The following is a 19,788-nucleotide window of genomic DNA, read 5'->3' as shown; positions in this document are numbered from 1 at the left end:
GTGCACAGTCCACCACGCCGGGTTGCGCCCGTCGACGTCAAAGGCCGGCTCTGATAAAGCGCCCTTCCCCTCCCACAAAGCTCGGAAGCTCTCTCCCTCTTGCGCCGCTTCCCTTGTCCGTCCAAGCCGTGCAGTGCAGCCCAGAGCGTGCCTCCTCTCGACAACTACGACCTCTCGCTAGTTTGTCTGCAATTGAATGAGATAGCCCTTCCTTGCAGCATTCTTTCACCATGGCTCGCGGTCAGAGCGACGACATCGAGCGCAATGCCTCGGTCGCGACACGGTCAAAGTCGATCGTGTCGTTGACGGCATTCGAGGGCATGGACGAGTACGCCGCCCTGCAGAAGTACATCCAGTTCTACCGCGACCCGCGCGGCGCCCAGCTGGAGGCGAAGCCCACCGAGAAGAAGAAGCCGTGGTGGAAGTTCGGGGGCTCCAAGAAGGGTGCCGCCGCCGCCCCCGACGCGTCTGTGGTTCCCGACGACGTAAGAAGCTTCCCAACCGTGCAATTGACCGCGCAATGGCACACGCTGACCCTGCTCGCAGATGCTCAACACCGATATCCGCCAGGGTATCACCACCCACGAGGTGGAGGCCCGCCGCAAGCGCTTTGGCTTCAACGAGCTTGCGACGGAGAAGACTAACCTCCTCAAGCAATTCCTCAGCTACTTCCAGGGTCCCATTCTCTACATTATGGAAATCGCCGCCTTGCTCGCTGCCGGTCTCGGCGATTGGGTCGATTTCGGTGTCATCTGCGGTATTCTTCTTCTCAACGCTTTCGTCGGTTGGTACCAGGAAAAGCAGGCCGCCGACGTTGTCGCATCGCTCCGTGGTGACATCGCCATGAAGGCTACCGTTGTCCGTGACGGCGGTGAGCAGACTATTCTCGCCCGCGAAATCGTGCCCGGTGACATTGTCATCATCGAGGAAGGCCAGACCGTCCCCGCCGATGTCCGCCTCATTTGCAACTACGACACCCCCGAGGACTTTGAACGCTACCTCCAGATGAAGGAGGAGGACCTTTTCGACGACTCTTCCGACCCTGATGATGAGAAGGATGATGAAAACCTCGATGAGGAGCGTCCCATCTCTCAAGGCCACTCTCTTGTCGCTACCGATCAGTCTGCCATCACCGGAGAGTCTCTCGCTGTCGACAAGTACATGGGCGAGGTCGCATACTACACCACTGGTTGCAAGCGCGGCAAGGCCTACGGTATCGCCATGACTACGGCCAGGCACTCCTTCGTCGGTCGCACCGCCAGTCTTGTCCAGGGAGCTAAGGACCAGGGTATGTTTGTAATGCTCTGAAACACATTGAACAGCCGCTAACCCGTCCCAGGACATTTCAAGGCCATCATGAACTCCATCGGTACCGCTCTTCTCGTCTTGGTCATGTTCTTCATCCTCGCCGCGTGGATCGGTGGTTTCTTCCGTCACTTGGGTATCGCCACTCACCGTGGTGGAACCGAGAGCTCTGTCACCCTCCTCCACTACGCTTTGATCCTCCTCATCGTCGGTGTCCCTGTCGGTCTTCCCGTCGTCACAACCACCACGCTCGCCGTCGGTGCTGCATACTTGGCCGAGGAGCGTGCTATCGTCCAGAAGCTCACTGCCATCGAGTCCCTCGCTGGTGTTGACATTCTCTGCTCTGACAAGACCGGTACCCTCACTGCCAACCAGCTCTCCATCCGTGAACCCTACGTCGCCGAGGGCCAGGATGTCAACTGGATGATGGCCGTTGCTGCTCTTGCCTCGTCCCACAACCTCAAGTCGCTCGACCCCATTGACAAGGTTACGCTACTCACCATCCGCCGCTACCCCAAGGCCCGTGAGATCCTCAACCAGGGCTGGAAGACTGAGAAGTTCACTCCCTTCGACCCCGTCTCCAAGCGCATCACCACGGTCTGCCACATGGGCGGTGACAAGTACGTCTGCGCCAAGGGAGCTCCCAAGGCTATTCTCAACCTTTCCAACTGCGACGAGGAGACCGCCAGACTCTTCCGTGATAAGGCTGCCGATTTCGCTAGGCGTGGTTTCCGTTCCCTCGGTGTCGCTTACCAGAAGAATGGTGGTGACTGGATCCTCCTCGGTCTTCTCTCTATGTTCGACCCTCCCCGTGAGGATACCGCTCAGACTATCGTTGAGGCTCAGCAGCTCGGTGTTCCCGTCAAGATGTTGACTGGTGACGCCATCGCCATCGCCAAGGAAACCTGCAAGATGCTTGCTCTCGGTACCAAGGTCTACAACTCTACCAAGCTCATCCACGGCGGTCTCTCTGGTACCACTCAGCACGACCTCGTCGAGCGTGCCGACGGTTTCGCTGAGGTTTTCCCCGAGCACAAGTACCAGGTCGTCGAAATGTTGCAGCAGCGTGGTCACTTGACGGCTATGACTGGTGACGGTGTCAACGACGCTCCCTCGCTCAAGAAGGCTGATTGTGGTATTGCTGTCGAAGGTTCCACCGAAGCTGCCCAGGCCGCTGCTGATATCGTCTTCCTTGCGCCCGGTCTTTCCACCATTGTCTTGGCCATCAAGATCGCTCGTCAAATTTTCCAGCGTATGAAGGCGTATATCCAGTACCGTATTGCTCTCTGTCTCCATCTTGAGCTTTACCTCGTCACCTCCATGATCATCATCAACGAGACCATCCGTGCCGAGCTCATTGTCTTCATCGCCCTCTTCGCCGATCTGGCCACCGTCGCCGTTGCCTACGATGTAAGTTTTCCCATGATATCCTAACTGAACCTTTGCTGACATTCCCAGAACGCCTACTCTGAGGCCCGCCCTGTCGAGTGGCAATTGCCCAAGATCTGGTTCATCTCCGTCATCCTCGGCATATTGCTCGCTCTCGGTACCTGGGTCATTCGCGGCACCCTCTTCCTCCCCAACGGCGGTATCATCCAGAACTTTGGTTCCATCCAGGAGATCCTCTTCCTCGAGGTCGCCCTCACTGAGAACTGGCTCATCTTCGTTACCCGTGGTGGCAAGACGTGGCCTTCGTTCCAGCTCGTCGTTGCCATCTTCGGTGTCGATGTCATGGCTACCATCTTCTGTCTGTTCGGTTGGCTCTCTGGCGGTCTGTACCAGACCGACCCCGCTTCCACCTACAACTTCCGTGCCGACGGCTGGGTTGATGTTGTCACCGTTGTCGTTGTCTGGGCCTACTCGATCGGTGTCACCATTGTCATCGCCATGGTGTACTACCTCCTCAACCAGATCACCTGGCTCAACGACCTCGGCCGCAAGGACCGCACTCACAAGAACCCTGCGATTGAGAACATGATTGCTGCGCTCAGCAAGCTGTCTCTGGAGCACGGCAAGGACAAGCACGGCGTCGACCGCTACGTCCTTGCGGCTCGGGCCGCGGAGGAGGATGATGAAGAGTAGAATTGAGATACCAGTGTACATGCAAGCTTTTCTTTGTATATTGAAATGTGAAAGTTGGAGGCGGACGATGTTGACTACAGGCGCTACTATACCTTGAGACGAGTCTGCCTAGGGGACGAGTTGAAAGCGCCTAATTTCTAATTTATTGTCTGAACATGGGTACATTGCTACGGCATCAGTTTATACCACGTCACATGTGTTGATAGCTCGCGCGCCCTGTATGCAATACACACAATCACTGTAAAATCCTATCTGGTCTACGTTGCGACTTGCGTGAAATGCAATTAAGAATCTGTCAGGCCGAGGTTGCTAATTGCCTATCTTTGCTGTACCAGTGTACCATACAAAAATTTTCCAGATGAAACATAGTGGTGTGCGGATAACGGCTAAGTTTCCCTCGACCATGAGTTGCGCTAGGTGGGCGGGCTGGCTGGCGCTATCGCATGCTACCTCGTAGCTGCGTCACGATGAAAGCCGCGGCGTGCACCCCACATATCTCACTTGTAGAACTCTAGATGCATTTCGCACTTCGCTTCCGCATGCGCATTCAATTGTGTCCTGGGAGTGCGGTATCTACTCTCTTGTCGTGCAATTGCATTTGGAGGTGCATCTGTGAGTATGACGAGATGGCTATTCAACCGGGTGAGCGAGCTAGCTAGCGGGATCGTATCTCCGTGGAAGGTATTGGCGGCCGATCCGACGAGGGTCGCGCTTGGGGAGGCCGAGGCCGAGATGCCGACTGACGCGAGGGAGGTTGGGATGGCTAGATATTCATACTGTACTGTACCGTGGTACGTACGCGTAGGTTGGAAAACCGTTGGATCTACTGTGCAGTCTTTCTCTTCTCGAGAGGTCCCACGACGTTTTCTTCCAGTCAATTATATATATGTCAATCAAAGCCAAAGACAAACTTTACTTCGGCAATTGCTCGTGTCGGTGATGTCGACAAGATGCATGGTCGCGCATGCGAGCTGCATTGTGTAGTATGTCATGCGCGCTACGGCTTACGCTGCGTGTATTCTACTGGCTGGTCACATGGGCAGACTGTGTCATGCCGTTAACGGCGTGGGATTGGAGCTCCCGTGGGTAGTGATCCAGGGTGTTGACCGTTCGTCTACCTCTACGTTGCCGTGGGCGTATTCCTATTCCCACGAGTTACGAGGACACCGAGAGAGTGGGGCGTGTGCGGCGATTGTGCAGCGTTGACATCCTCGGACGGGGTGTTAGACTCGTGCGACGAAGCTGCTTTCGGTACGCTTGGTATGAGTAGTTACTTCCAAATATATATATCTAATGGCGTGGGATGATTGAGATATCGTCCCGTGCGTTCGTTGCGTTACAAGCTGGAGTTGTGTCTGAGATCTTATTGGGCAATTGCGGGCGTTGGCCAATCATTGTTCTTGCGCATCGAGGTACGCAGCATCATGCAGGTTTTCACATCTCCCTCGTCGTGGTTCATAGCTGTGAGCCTGCTCCCGCGAAGCTTTTCGTGTGCGACGATGGGGACATCTACGGCCACGGCCCAGCCGCGTAAAGAGATGGAATTAGAGCTCGAAAGCAGAAGGGTGTGGCTTTTGCGAGTGCGAGTGCGAATGCGAATGCGTGTACACCAAGGACTTCAATTGTGTTGAGATAACGGATCATCGTAATTCTGCATGGGCTCTAACGCATCACTCGTTAACGCCTGCGAGGATTGTTTTCCCGAGGGAGCCGTTCGTCGTTGTGGGTTTGTGCTTTTCTTCACAACAGCTGGGAAAAAGTTGGGGAGTTTCAAGACAACATTCCACTGAACGAACTGGTGACGACGTATGGTGCGGCCTTCTGTTATGACCGTTCGGCGCGAAAGCGAACGATTGGCATGTGGGTGCAATAGGAGTTGGATGGAAGTCACGAAAGAAAGCGGCGTGCAAAAGTGATGGATTGTCCTGATGAGGAACACTGCACAAATAGGGCTGGCGCCGCTCTACCGTATGTACAGAAGTGGAAGCTGCTCCCTTCAGCAACAAATTCGGGTCACAGCGGTAGAATGGTAATGTATAACGAGAAGGAATTCCAGCCTACATGATAAACGGAACATGCAACGCCAGACAAAGTACCCAAATACAAACTTCACCACCGACATCCCCAACTCACTTCCGATACCACATCCTCGTCACCTTCGTCTTCCTCATCTTCTTCTGCAGCTGAAATATCCCATACAACAACGCCTCCGCCGTCGGCGGACACCCCGGCACATATATATCCACAGGCACAATCCTGTCCACGCCCCTCACCACACTGTAACTATAGTGATAGTATCCACCCCCGTTCGCGCAGCTCCCCATGCTAATCACCCACTTCGGATCCGGCATCTGGTCGTAGCACAGCCGCAGCGCAGGAGCCATCTTATTTGTCACTGTGCCGGCGACTATCATAACGTCTGCTTGGCGGGGCGAGGCGCGGAAGATTATGCCTAGGCGGTCTTGGTCGTAGCGTGGGGTGGAGCAGTGCATCATTTCGATGGCGCAGCAGGCGAGGCCGAAGCTGAGGGGCCAGAGGGAGGATTGGCGGGTCCAGGCGATGAGTTGGTCGGTGGTTGTTCTGTGGATGGGTTAGGAGTGTGAATCTGGAGTGGTAGACGGCGTTGAGGTCTTACAGGACGTGCTGTACGACTGAGGTGGTTGCTCGAGTGGCTAGGGAGCGATTGGGTTTGGGTTCGCTTGGTGATGAGTGGTGCCGTGGTGAGGCTGCTGTTGGGAGTGCTGTTTGATGTGATTGGGAGGTAAAAGTTGGTAATATGGAAACTCTTTGCAAGGAAACTTTCAGAAGGTATCAGTGTTGGAATAAAGAATGGTATTTCCTTTGCATACCATTTCGAAGAGTGCTCCTGAGAACGGTCGGTCTCATGGACATGATTAGGGTGAAAAAGGAAAAAATGAAATGAAGCGATTGGACGAACCGAAGAGGCAGTAGCTGTAGAAGCTGAGGTCTTCCAGGAACAATAGAAGAGAACTGTCGAACCTGTGTTTATACAGGATTAGGTGGGTACCACTGGCATTCGATCACTTTGGGTTAGTGCAGGGCACGCTACTCGGGGAAAACCCACACCCGGCAAAAGCCCACTCAGTGAAGGCGCATCGAACGGCATCGCGACGCCAGTCCGCAGCATGCCAGATACAGATTCACAACGTATTGAGCGTCGAAAGTATCGGTGTCAGATATGCGAAAAAGTCTTCAATAGCAGCAGCCATTTGCGGCGCCATGAAAGCGGTCGTCAGTAACTTTCGCATGTTCAGTGGGCAATCGATCAGATTCTCATCGCGACAGACTCTCAAAGAACATCATCTCATTGCCAATTCTGCGGTCGCGACTTTCTTCGCCAGTAAGACTCCAGAAGGATGGCCCCCAGGATGGTCGTTTGCTGTTAACGGCGTTTGCGCAGGGATGTCCTTCGGCGTCACTTCAAGACGTGTTCCAAGAAGGGAGAAGATGACCAGATCCCAGCACCGAGACGAGGAAGAAGACGACATGCATGCAATTCTTGTCATGCAAAGAAGATAAACTGCGATGGAAATCAACCTTGCGGACGGTGCTCGTTGAGCCAAGTTGACTGCTCCTATCTGCGAGTGTCTCCAGGCGCCGAAGGAAAAGCCTCAGATGGACAACCCAATGATGATGGAATTTTAGATACAGTATTCGATGGACGCTTCGCCCAAGTCCGCCGTCAATTGCCGTTCTTACTCAGCTACACGGACCCGAAATTTGAATCAATCGCGTATGCCTTTGCTGCCTCAGACGCTCACGTGGAGTCTGTCTTCCATGAAGAGCATGATCTGCCAAACCACGCTTTCGCAGAACCAACTGCCGACCTTGGTTCGAGCACGTACGGCAAAGATTGGCAGAAATCGCAGCTTGATGAAGCTGTTCTCCAGGCCCGAATCGAAGAGATCATCCAGACGCTTGCTTCCCACCACCGATCACATGCTGTTTTGCATAACACCAACACTGACACCTTTCCATTTGATATCGCCAGACAAGTCTTCGCTGCACACACTTTGCCAGGATACGTCTCGGCCTACTTCCAGTACTTCCACCCGCACTTCTCGTTCATCCACCGGCCTACATTCGATATCCACAACGCTTCTCTGCCGTTGTTACTTGCCGTTGCACTTGCGGGATCAGCAAACTCCCCACCCACAGACGATGCACTGACAGCACACTCTCTCTACGGTGTGGTCGAAGAGTACATCTTTGGATGCCTGCACGATGCGGTCACCAATCGTACTCAAGTGGACGATGAGACCATTCAAACGGTTCAAGCAGCCGGATTGATCAATGCGTTGATATACAGCTCAAACAATAAGCAAACAGCCCGGAGAGGACTGTTCAACAGATATCCCGTCCTTGTCGCCTCTATCAGATCTCTGGGGTTGATAGGGTCGAAACGGATGATACCTTTGCAGGACATGACGTGGGAGCGGTTCATCGCTCAAGAGACGAGAATCAGGTGAGGCGCTGTGACTGAGATTTAACCTAAACAAGCAGCTGAACAAGGCAGGTTCGTAGCCGCACTCTTTTACTTGGGCTGCATAAACACCATATCGTTCAACAGCGCTGTGCAGCTACCGATATCGGAGATGGTTGGAGATCTGCCCTGTCCCGACGTACTATTTGAAGCTTCGACGTCTGCCGAGTTCGCCCGACTGCTCCAAAGTTCAGATTGCGCCGCGAGACATCATCTCAGCTTGAAAGAGTGGACGTCGTTATATCTCCAAGATAGCTGGCCTGGACGTGAGGATCCTGTGCTCACTTCAGTTGAGCCCAAGCTTCTGACTATACATATTGTCGGTGCGTACCCTCTTAGCCGACCTCACGAAACCAACACCAGACGCTGGACAGCGTATGCTAGGGTGGCTCAGGCAACGATGAGTTCCCACGACAGTGCGTCACCGATGAAGGTACCATTGCTAAACAAACCTCAGCTCTCAACTCCATCATACACGCAGCACGGACAAGTCTTCTAGCCACATCGTCGTACCCAGCTCTTCTTCGTGCGACTGATCGCTGGAAAGAGCTATATGACGTTGTATATGCATATAATAGAGTAGACCGAGCGCAACTTATAGGGTATATCAAATACAGCGCCGAATTGTGGTGGCTTGCGCGGAAGCTTCTTGAACTGTCGCAGGCGGGCAAAGAAGGGGGCAGGTATCTTGCTGGTACGCCGACGGAGACACTTCGCGATTTGGGGGAATTTGTACAACGGTATGCGCAGGAATTCTGAAAGTCTAATGAACGTAGTTACTCATATACAAGTGATGTACCAACATGTCTCGTTGGGAGATGTCAATTCAGTACGTCATGCAGTCCCAGGCCGGAACGCTGCTGCTATACCAATGAGCTCTGTAGCAAGGGTGCGAGTATGTTTTTGGCCTGGTTTCCGATTTTCCTTAGAAGGCCATCGCGCTTCGAAACGAACGCTTCTTCCCTCAACTATCATCACTACCTCGTAGTGTATCGCCCAATGCTTTGTGGACCCTGAATGAACATTAATCCCAGAGGGTGACTCAGTCTCGATAAGACATTCATGCTTCAATTCGGTCAAATCGGCAATGATTGTCCCGATTTGCATTGCGCCTGTACACATTATTAAAGTTGAGCAGTACTAGATAACGAAGCCATACCTCTGTTCAGCGAATGGGTTCTGGTGTAGTGAGATGGATGAGTAGTATCCGACATCCATAGTTGCTCCGCGGCTTCAATCCGTGTTTCAGTGATTCCTTCAGTGATTGGAAAAGTGTGCTTGACATCGAAAGGAAACTCCTGCATGTTATCTACCCTGTCTCCCTGATATGAGTGGTGTTAGAGAATCATTGATCATCAAGATAAGAATACAATTTACCTTTTGGATCATCCATCGAATAGTTCCATTGACGTATCGCACGCCATCAGCTTTATTGACTCGACCTCTCAATCTCCGATGCGCCTCGAAAACCTCTGGCTCGTGTGGCTCACTACACAGAAACCCATAACTGCACTGAGATGTTCGTGCAGGTCCATGTTTCTTGTTGAGCGCCCTGAGGACCGCCCCTCTCGCCACTGCTGTGGAACTGAGAACCTTTCAGCGATAATCTTTGTATAGTTGGTAAGGAATGAAGTGACTAACGGGTTTGCTGGGACAATCAACTCCATTTCCCTACCGTTGATGTTCGTTCGCCCATTCAAAAATCTCCTCAGATGGCTTTGTAAAGAAGGGGATTGTCCAAAGCCACCAGTAAGTATGATCTTCTCAACAGTGTGATTTGCGCGTCTTGCTCGTTCTAATTGACTTTCCAGAACAGTCTCTACTTTGTCCAAAGATGGTTGATAGAAATGTTTAACGGACTTGCTGCTCGACGTTAATCTACAGGCCTAGAATGCAATGGCAATGACCCACCTTTTGAGTTGTAGCCGGTTCTGGTAGAAATATTTACGTGGGTTCTCTCTCAGATTATCGATCTGAATCGGCCGTATTGAAGCATTTAGGCTGTAAATATCGATAACTCTCTTCTCGTTATCCTCGAAGACTGTAGCACACTTCTGCACGATGCTTTTGATTGTCTTTCCGTTCCCGACTAGATAGTGCTCCCGCTCGAGCTTTTTCTCAAGCTTGTCTTCAAAAGCCTTATTGATGAAACTTGCGCCGAATAACTCGCCTGGGCCAATAAGCCTCCAATATCAAAGTGGGGCCAGTATTGTCGTGCTTTACTTACTGTCAGGGGCCACTACCTCCTCGGATAGTCGCAAAGGCTCATCATTGGCGCACTTGTAGGTCACCGCATCAATGGTACCTCCTCCAGCGTCAACAATTACTACCGTCTCATCGCGCTATGCTTGAGGTTAACACTTTAAGTGATGGTTGTACGTAGGTGCCACGTACATAAAGATCACTTCTGGCCTCGGCTAGAATGCATTCAGCAGCGGCCTCAGGTTCGGAGATCATGAACAAATTCCGGGAAGCTTCTTGCGCCTTACTGTTGAAGCCGGCTCTTTGTACAGCTTGCTCAACTGCACTCTGCATGGTCCGACAAGCTTTCACAGGCCATTTGGCGGGCACACACAAAACAAATTGAACGACCATGTTCTCGCAAAGCTCCTTCGACTCTTGCAGTTGTTCTTTAGCGTGCCTGAGCAGGTGGGTGAGATAGTCTGCATAGATATCCGAGTCGTCTTTGATCACCTCTCTTTCACGCAAGGTGGATAGAATCGTGTCAATATCAGCTCGAAGCTTCTCGGTATCTTCCGTATTGTCGAGTTTAAGCTTGAATCTTCTCAGGGGACTTACATCGTCCCTCGGGATGTTCATCAGGTTGAGATGTTGTTGTACATTGAATCCCCAATACTGTGGGACTTTGGGTTTGCGAGGCTTTATGTGAGGCGCAGCTCTAATTGCTCTCAGGCCATTGTCGTCTTCAGGGCCTGATGAGTCGCCGTGTGGGCCATCATCGTCACTACTCGACGAGTCTTCATCGTTGCTGGGAAGGTCTGGGCTCGGAACTTCTGAGCTCGGAAGCGGTTGATCTTCAATATTGTACCACAACTCGGTTGGAACATCTTGCCTGGTATCCAGCGTGCCGTCCAACTTCTGGTAGCCCGGATATTTACCGATGCATTTTAATTTTCGTACGTGAATATTTTTGGGTGCAACACCCTTTGGTAACACGGCATATGCGACAGTAGAGAACGTTGTGCCGAAGTCGATGGCGATAATGATGCGATCTTTCTCGATGTTGCTCACGGGATCGTGCTCCATGACGTCCCGCTCTTCAACATCTTGCTCGTCGTTATCTTCGATGGTCATCTCAACATCGGTATATTGGTGTTGCTCTTCAAATTCGGGTGTTGGACCAGGGTCAAAGTGGTCGTACAAAGTACGAGAGCTCCTTGTAGTTGGAGCCATATTCATGTGGCGGCTATGTACTCAATAACCCACGATCAAGCAGAGAAATGATGGCTCGCTTTGGAAGCACGGTTTTGTATGATCATGATGTGAGCGGCATTTCGTCCAAATAATGTATGTGATGAAGGATAGATGAAAATGGTGAGCGAATAGCAACCCGGCGCCTACGTGTACCGTGCATGCAGGGGCGCGGCACAGTCGATAATGCATAGGCATGTTTGAGAAACACAGCCTCGCCAGCCCCATCGCCTACATGGCCAGCGCTATGACAACCAATCGCCCTACTCCATGTAGACTTACTTTCAGCTTTAATTTTTATTGAAACAGCTTCCTTGCTCAATGCGCTGCTGCCTAGGACCAAGCTGTGTGGGCCACTCAGACCGCCGGCTGCCCGCTGTGTTCGTGGCGTCCGTTGTACCATCTATGAAGCTCCTTTCCTCTTTTCCCGCTCACTTTCTCGGAGGTGTGCCCCCAGATCAACCCTCTACCAACATTTACGTAGTCAATTTTTTTTAGTAAATTACCTCACAAACATTCGTTACATACAATTCGCAATGGATCATACAGAACTTCCAGAACCGCTCGAATTCCTGGCGCAGCTGGACTTTGTGGTCGAAGGCCCGAAGACTTGGTCACTACAAGACGCGAACCTCGACGAGAAAATAAACAGAATTCTTGATAGGGTATGCGAGAACCTCTGTCATCGGTACAGTGTTCGCTACGTCAAAGACCGGTTGTGGCAGGAGTTTCGACCTTCGTACACCTTCGCTGAATACAATTTTCCGAAATTGTTTCTTCATGGAAGTTACGAGATGCTGGCCCTGGACTTGGATCAGAGACAGCTTGTGAGGGACCGTGTCGGAGAAATTCGCTTGCAACGAGCTATTAGTCAAGAGGAGCGAGGTTGTCGGTCCCGGTCCATCCTCAATGCATCGATGACCATAACAAGTAGAAGCCGCAGAAAGACTCCAACACTCGCGTCGCCACTTCTAAGACCCAGAGAGAAAAAGGACCGTCGTGCGAGTAGCCAAAGACATGCGCATTGCGATGACAAAGCGCGATCAAAGGTATAACGTCGGGCCCACTCTCTCAAACCTGTCGGGTTGACTTAATATTAGCTCGCATCTCGTACCAAATCGGCTTCTCGAAAACGGACTAAACACCCTGTGGTTGCTGCCTCACGAAACGAATTCGACGAGAAACGATCCCATCAATTGTCAACCTCAGGCTCGCAACACCCAAAAGACGTTGCTACTGCAGCCCACTCTTCAGATGACATGTCAGCTCAGCGGTCGAAACAAATAATGTACGATCACGTTGAAGATCACAATAATCTTGCGAGTTTTGAAAGGCACAGAACGACACCTAGGTTTCCTTTTAGCGCAGATACATTGGTTGAAGACCACAAGGCTACGGTCTTTGCGCTTGGGCAGTACAAAAGTCGCTGTCAAAAGCTTGAAAAAGAACGTGCCAATCTGAAAACCGAGTTGCGTAGGACCGCGAGCATGTTCGCGCAAGCGAAAGGTGTAGGGGAGGTGCTGAGGCAATTACGTTCTCAAACGAGAGACATCGTCGAATTGAAGAGTCGACTGCAGGACCAAGACTATCTCGAGCCTTATCTGGCCCTTGGTCAGGCTCACGACACTGCGCTAACCACTGAAAAGCTTCACTTGGACTTCCAGATCATGAAGAACGAGCTTGGCTCCTTGCCAGTCCTCGACGCCGCAAGAAAAATACCAGTAGAGCCACTTTATGGACAGTCCGATGATCTAGATACCCTTTTACACTCCATCTTCCATTCAAACACTGGAAGTAATGCTGAGAGCGTCTCGAGAGAGGGCTCCGCGTTTGCCCTCCGAGAAGTCTTTCAGGCGCTCACTGGAGCTGCGGTCAAGGTTTGGGTCTTTGAAAGCACGCTCGGATCGACGTCTATGATGACTACGCCACTTTTACAAAAGTATCGCGAGCACATCGCTACCTTGTGTATGTACTATCCGAATGAATTTGTTTTTGTTGCACAAGCTAACGAGCCACAGGCGGGCATGAAGGTCTCTGCAATCTAGACTTCGCTGCTCACGATACAATCATTCAAGGAAAGGACTTCGAGGAAGATACTATTGCGCCTATGACTTCTCGGCTCACAAAGCGCTTGTTGAATGTGCTTCGACTTGTCATTAGGCATCAGGATCCGCACGATACGCTCAAAAGATTGGGACCGCGGCTTGCGTGCATCATGAAACCAGCGATACGTTTCCGCGCACTTTCTTTAGTGAGCGCTAAACGGCTTGAATCGATTTGGCCTTCGCCTGGAACCTCGTTTGAGGAGCTGGAGATGTCAGTAGAACCTCCTTTGGAAGCGATGACAGGAGATCTAGTCAGATTGCCGATTCTTCCAGGTCTACGCGCTTATCGCATCGAAAAAAAGATGATTGCATATCGCGGCTTCGGAGATCGAAAAATGGCGAGCGGGCATCCGGACCACACGATCAAAGCGATGGTAATTGTTTGAAAATCTGGAGTGATAGATAGCCCCTATGCGCTGCGGTAAAACTGTTCGTATGTAACTACTGTGCCGTCAATATTGAAGCCCCATGTCCACTGTCGAGTTCGCCCGTTAGGTCTACTCGAGATGACTTTTCTGACTTTTCGGTTGGTTAGAAAAGACTGACTGGCTGGTGCGGCTCGTAAAGTGGCTGAGAACATCGAACGAACGCCAGCTAGGTCTACTGATCATCTCTCACCAATGAATGGCAGCCACACAATTCCATTCGCTCCCGATCGACCGTCGTGTGACCTCTATGCAAGGGAGCCAGGGATGCAGATATAGTGAGATGGAGCGTAGCGGCTATCAAACCGTCGCGAGCTCGTCTTGTCATGCACCATAACTGTGCCACATGCAGGGGCCACTGGGATTACGGCGCACCCATGTCTGCTATCCTTGTATCTCGGATTGGCCCCCAAGCAACTACCGACGGGCGATCGTATAAGTCGCTGAGAACAGCTAAAAGCAACAAGCGCTTGAAATCACATCATTTACGCGCAGTCATTGACGATGCCACCGAGAAAGCAGGAGCTTTCTAAACAGGAGTTGCATTCGTTAATCCGCCAACACCGTATTCTATTCAAAGGCCCGGCGCCACCTAAAGACTGGCCTGGACAGTACAAACACCATTTTCTCGTCATTCGAGACATCGCTGCTATCCGATATGACGATTACAAAGTAGATCGAACAGTCTCGAGGGAGCGGATGAGCTTTTTCAAGGAGCGAATTGCCATGCTCAGACAACGAGCAGACCGCTTCCTCGACAGCGTAAACCTGAATGAATCCACATGGAGAGAGCTCGAGTATCCTATTCTGGGGAGGTTTAACAAGCGTGTCATCTGGTAGGTCATAGGTGTTGCGAACCCAGTATCGTAAATTAACTAAGCGACGAAGTGGGAACTGCTACAATGAGTTGTGGAAGGCCGATTTCGAGGCCGACAGCTTCCATCCAGAGGTTCAAGCCGAGCTTGCAGCGAAACGAATCCAAAGAAAAATGTGCTGTTGCAGGAATAGGAAGATCCACAGGAGGACGGAAAATACGTACTTATGCCCTCAGCTCGCATTGTAGTCAGATGCTAACCAAAAAGCGACGAGGAGGATGGCGAAATATTCGACTTCGCAAAAGAGGAATTTGTCACTCACGTACCTGGCGAGAGCCTTCAGCACCTCAGCATCCCTATGAAACCAGATCGTGTCATAGGACTTGGTGTTCCATCGCGGCTACCAGAGCATGACTCCTACTTTCCAGTGGCCGGCAGACGAATCCTCCTACCGTTTCTAGTCGTAGAAGCGAAGAAGGAACACAGCGTCCCGGGTTTTAGATCTATTCAACACCAAACTGCATTTCCCATCAGGCGCTTCTTAAAAGCCCAACATCAACTATTCGATGGCGAACAGTACTGTGAACCTTACCTGGTTTGGTTCTTCGCGTACCAGGGTGAATCATGGCGATTGTATGGCTGCATCTTTGATAAGGGAAGGACTGTAAGTCTAATTCCAATAAGAAGGAAGTCAATGCATCAATTGAGACATTTTAGGAATTGTACGAACTATGGCAGGGAACTATACAGTCCCAGGATGGCGCTCTGCAATTACTACTTATCATAGATTACATCTGGTCCTGGGCAAGGGACATTTACCGGCCCTCTGTCAGAAAATCCCTTGTCGAATCCATGGAAAGCTTTCGAGATCTGTCACCAGCGTCCACTGATCGATTCCGTCAGTCAGTCTCGTTGTCCACCGCACCGAGCCCCGACCTTGACACTCATGACTCCGATCCGATGCAACTTGATGCAGTCATCTCAGAAGAACCATGTCAGCGTATTGATACTGATCGCGAAGTGATTGTCGGGGAAGAGATGAGGTTTCCCCAAGAGGAAAGCTGTCATTCATCAGTGAAGCCGGCTACGGTTCCTGAACTTGCGCCTTCTTATACTCAATTCGGAAGCATTTGCTACTCGAACATTGTACAGTTTGAGTTTCGATTTATCAGCATTTTTCAAACATCGTATGTTCCCCAATACCTAACAATCACCGAGGGCCACTCGATTCTGAAGCTTTTACGTTCATTCGCTATCGAAATATCCAAGATTCAATTACGACACCTTGCCAAGCTCTGGACGACCAAATATCCACAGCTCCCCCCACTTGGCCCTCGTGTTACTATAACACTGTTTCTTCAAACCTACCTAGACCCGGCGAATTGGCAGATAAAGAGGGTTTTGAACTGTATCTGTTGGACATCATTTGGTTTGGGCATCTGCCATGATCCAACGGCATTCGACTCACGCAATAGCAACCCTCCGTACTGCGAACTTAGTGATATCAAGGCCGCTATTCTGGAAAGCCAAGAAATCCATGGCAGGGACTCGGCGTGGTATGCTTTGGGTGATATCGGCTTAGTTTTGCTCCCGAAGACACGGCAATGCAGTTCTAGATGGATCTCGTTCGAAGAAGCGAATTTCCCCGACGATGCTTCAAAGTTTCTCACTGATCTTAAAGGATCTGAGGTCACAGAAGGATTTGTGATAGTGGGGGGGATATTCATTACGAGGAGCCTGTTACAGATTAACTCACCTTTTGAGGTGCGACAGAACTCAACGTTGCCAGATCTAAGAGAAGGTTTGCCGCAAGGAAGGTCCATACTGGTCATTCGACCGCCGCTATGGCCAGTGGACTGTCCCAAATTCTGTCTGTTCATTCTCATTGATGAGATACCAGTTGATAAGAGAATCATCTACGAGCTGTTGGAAGAGGCCAAGAAGGGCAAATACTATACAAGAGGCGAGGGCAGGTTGGGTACAGGGGATAGACAGATGCTTCATAAGTGGTTGAGTGCTCTCATGTGATGGTTGATGGACGATGTTTATTGACATTTGGGTGCATTCAGTTTCCCCTTTTTGATCGCAAAAATAAAAATTGTGTAATGATATAGAAAATGGTGGTCATATACATACAAAGGGCCAATAGACCAGGGATGATTGATGTTATTGCAGTTGACATTCGACAGAGTCGTATGCGCTTAGATTTGCACGATCCGTAAGTTAACTAGGGACCATCAACAATATGTCGCTCGCAATATCTGTCGATACTTCCCATAATGGTGAGCACGTGGAATGGTTCGGACAAAGGGCTTGAGAGCGATACCCCTAGTACCCCTTGTCTCACGCCCGAGCTCCAGATGATTAAGAACGACCACAGGAGCAAGACAACCCTTCAAAAAAAAAAAAAAAACTCATCACGCTCCCATCCAAGGATGAGATTCGAATCCTTTCTCGATGTCTGCATGGTCATGAGCTCGTTTACATGCTCTGGTGCCATCATGCCTTTTTCATTGGCGATTGTTTCTTCAGTGAGTTGGTATGCACCTTGCTTCAACATACCCAAAGAGATCATGATGTGATTAACAATCTTGCCTATGTTGAATAGATAGGTCATGCACGGCAACAACGTCAGATGCATCTGTGAGGATGTATATGTGCGACACAAAGATGTTAGAAGTGGAGAGGGGGTAGGTAGGTATAAAGAAGGAACCGGACATGTGTCAGGTATTGCATATATGGGAATAGGGCGAAGAAAATGATTTGTGGGGCATGTTCTGGGGCCCCGAGAAGGGAGAAGGTATTATCCACATATCAAAGGAAGTAGCACAAGGCCTGAAAAACCAAACTTTAGAAGACATCGCCTGTAATTCCGACCTGGAAGGAAAGTAGCCCTATATTGGCCACCATGATCCACTTACTTCTCTCTGGATCAAGAGTCTTGTCCTATCAACATCTCGTTTAACGCCAGTTGAGCTCCGGCTCCCATGCAATGTGCGCAAGCGTCTCTCCGGTACTCTCAACTCAGAAGGCTTTTACGTCCAATTTATAGCTCTGTCAAGCTGCTGCACTGTTACAAAAGCACTGGCTGCCAGGCCTCTCGGCAAAATCGCTAAACACTCGGAAAAACTTACAAAGGCAGACAACCGTTCCGCAGATCCTCACTGGCCTTCGAGCGGTACGTGAAGACCGGGAGAAAAACTACGATATCATGGAGTTCCAGGACCGCTGAACTCGACGTTGCTTTCGCTAACTGTGATTGGAGCAAAGCTGGGTTCTTCCAAAGCCCAGACCTCGGCCTAGCTGTCATCAGAAAGGGTGAAGGCAATGACGAGAGGAATAATCCTATTGGACAAACGTTTTATGTCCACGCGGACGCAGTGCACATTTCAGGGGCAATGGGCGGCTTGATAAACATCGTCGTACATCTTGGAAAATATCGGCAGGGTGGGCACTGGTTTGGCGACTCTTCCGCCTCGGGCTTGGAAGTTAGTTTGGGGTTGTGGAAAAATACTGTCGTTGAATGGCGCTCATGGGTAAGTAAAAGCCGGATGATGGGCCCATGGTCGGATTCTCTGTAACCACCCAATTTATGATCTACATGAAACATTGAATTGTTTTGTGAACATATAGCCAGAATTCGCATTTGATTATTAATCATTCAGCTTCCCATCATCATTCTGGCCGCCAGTATCTTTTCGCTTTCATCTTGAATTATCTTGTCAATGAACTTGCTCCGTGCCAACTCCTTCTCTTGCACATTCATATCGATGCCTATCTCAAGGAGCGAATCTCTTGACCATCCACCTATTATCATCTCCAAGGCCGTGAAGCCTTGTGGGCCTTGTGCAAGCGGGTTCGCCCCCAAGCTTAGAAGCTGTTTTGCAGCGCTTATTCCGCCATCCCACACGGCAAATAGCAAGGGTGTATAGCCGCGCTCATCGAATATCTCGAGATCGCCATTTCCCGCTCCAAGCAATTCCAATAGCTCGACTGCGTCACTTCTTTCCGTGGCGTAGTGCGCTAGAGTTCTGCCCCCCTCGTCTGGCAGGCTCGGATTCTTGCTGTGCTGGAGCAGCAATCTCACGGTTTCGATGTCGCACCTCTCGGCAGCAACTGTAAGTGGCCTCATTCCATATTGTCATCGAAAACATCGACATCTGCGCCGTTTTCAATCAACAATTTGACGATCTGATGCCGTTTTTTCGAATCATCATCGTCCGATCGATTCCACGCTGCAATGCACCCGACCAATGGCGTTGAAGCAGGTCTGGGCCTGACGGGCAAACCAAGGACTGGCTCTACTTCCACCTTCGCACCGTTAGCAAGGAGGATCTCGGCCACGCAAAGTTGACCACATGAGGCCGCGATCGTAAGCGCTGTAACGTCATTAAATCGAGCTCTTATGTAAGTATCTACGGGAAAGCCTGACACAATAAGGCGGCGAACTACATCATTGAATCCGGAAGATACAGCCCCCGCCCAGAAATAGTCGAGTGCTTGAGGTTTCGTGTGCAAAGAGCTCGCGTATTCTTGGATATAATCTTCGGGGAACAATCCATGGTCTAACAGCGCCATCGCTAGCCGTTCCGATTGGAATTTTGAGCTAACGAAACTTTGGGCAATGCTGAGTCCGGGATAGAGAGGCGCCTCTGGCTCTCTAACCAGGCGACGCAGATGCTGATAACATGCGAGGGCTCCATCGAGGCAGGAGCTGAGGAACTCTCGCCCCACGATGCCCTTCCAATTCCAGGAGATTCCAAGAGATGGCGGGCCAATACCACATCTTCGGAGTTCTGACTGCAGGTTCCTGATGAAATATTTCAATGATGTTCGAGCGCTTGACGTCCAGAGTGGAGAGGATCGGAAGTTGGGAAGTATCTTGCTTCCGGCTATGGCCGCTGTAGTAGACGGGAGTATAGAAGTTGTGCAGTATCTGAAGGATGTAGGCTCCAAACTTCCCGAGGAGCTGGCGGACTTCGACCAGGAGGTCTATCTGAAAGATTGTGTTAGCAGGCTGCCGATTGTTTGAGCAATTCAGGTATGCATTTTCTCTGTGACACTTGGTTATATTCAGACACTGATTTGCTCTCTTCTACAGCATTCATGTTGTCTAATGA

The 19,788-nt window shown here is 50.8% G+C and overlaps 2 protein-coding genes across 2 annotated transcripts; one reads left to right on the top strand and one right to left on the bottom strand.

Moving 5' to 3' along the window:
* Window positions 1-230: 230 nt before the first annotated feature.
* Window positions 231-3,387, top strand: N0V89_010201 (uncharacterized protein; the record flags this gene model as incomplete). Its single annotated transcript, XM_056218946.1, has 4 exons — window positions 231-485; window positions 547-1,288; window positions 1,340-2,715; window positions 2,764-3,387. 4 exons carry the CDS (start codon window positions 231-233, stop codon window positions 3,385-3,387), a joined length of 2,997 nt encoding a protein of 998 aa, XP_056068211.1.
* Window positions 3,388-10,225: 6,838 nt separating this feature from the next.
* N0V89_010200 (uncharacterized protein) lies at window positions 10,226-11,595 on the bottom strand (the record flags this gene model as incomplete). The annotated part of the gene is made up of 2 exons (XM_056218945.1): window positions 10,226-11,318; window positions 11,591-11,595. 2 exons carry the CDS (start codon window positions 11,593-11,595, stop codon window positions 10,226-10,228), a joined length of 1,098 nt encoding a protein of 365 aa, XP_056068210.1.
* Between the last annotated feature and the right edge of the window lie 8,193 nt (window positions 11,596-19,788).

Source organism: Didymosphaeria variabile (genome assembly GCF_027946475.1).
Source record: "Didymosphaeria variabile strain IMI 356815 chromosome Unknown scaffold_7, whole genome shotgun sequence".
Classification (NCBI taxonomy): domain Eukaryota; kingdom Fungi; phylum Ascomycota; class Dothideomycetes; order Pleosporales; family Didymosphaeriaceae; genus Didymosphaeria; species Didymosphaeria variabile.
Note: the sequence above shows the minus strand (reverse complement) of the source record. Positions and strands in the feature narration are given on the sequence as shown.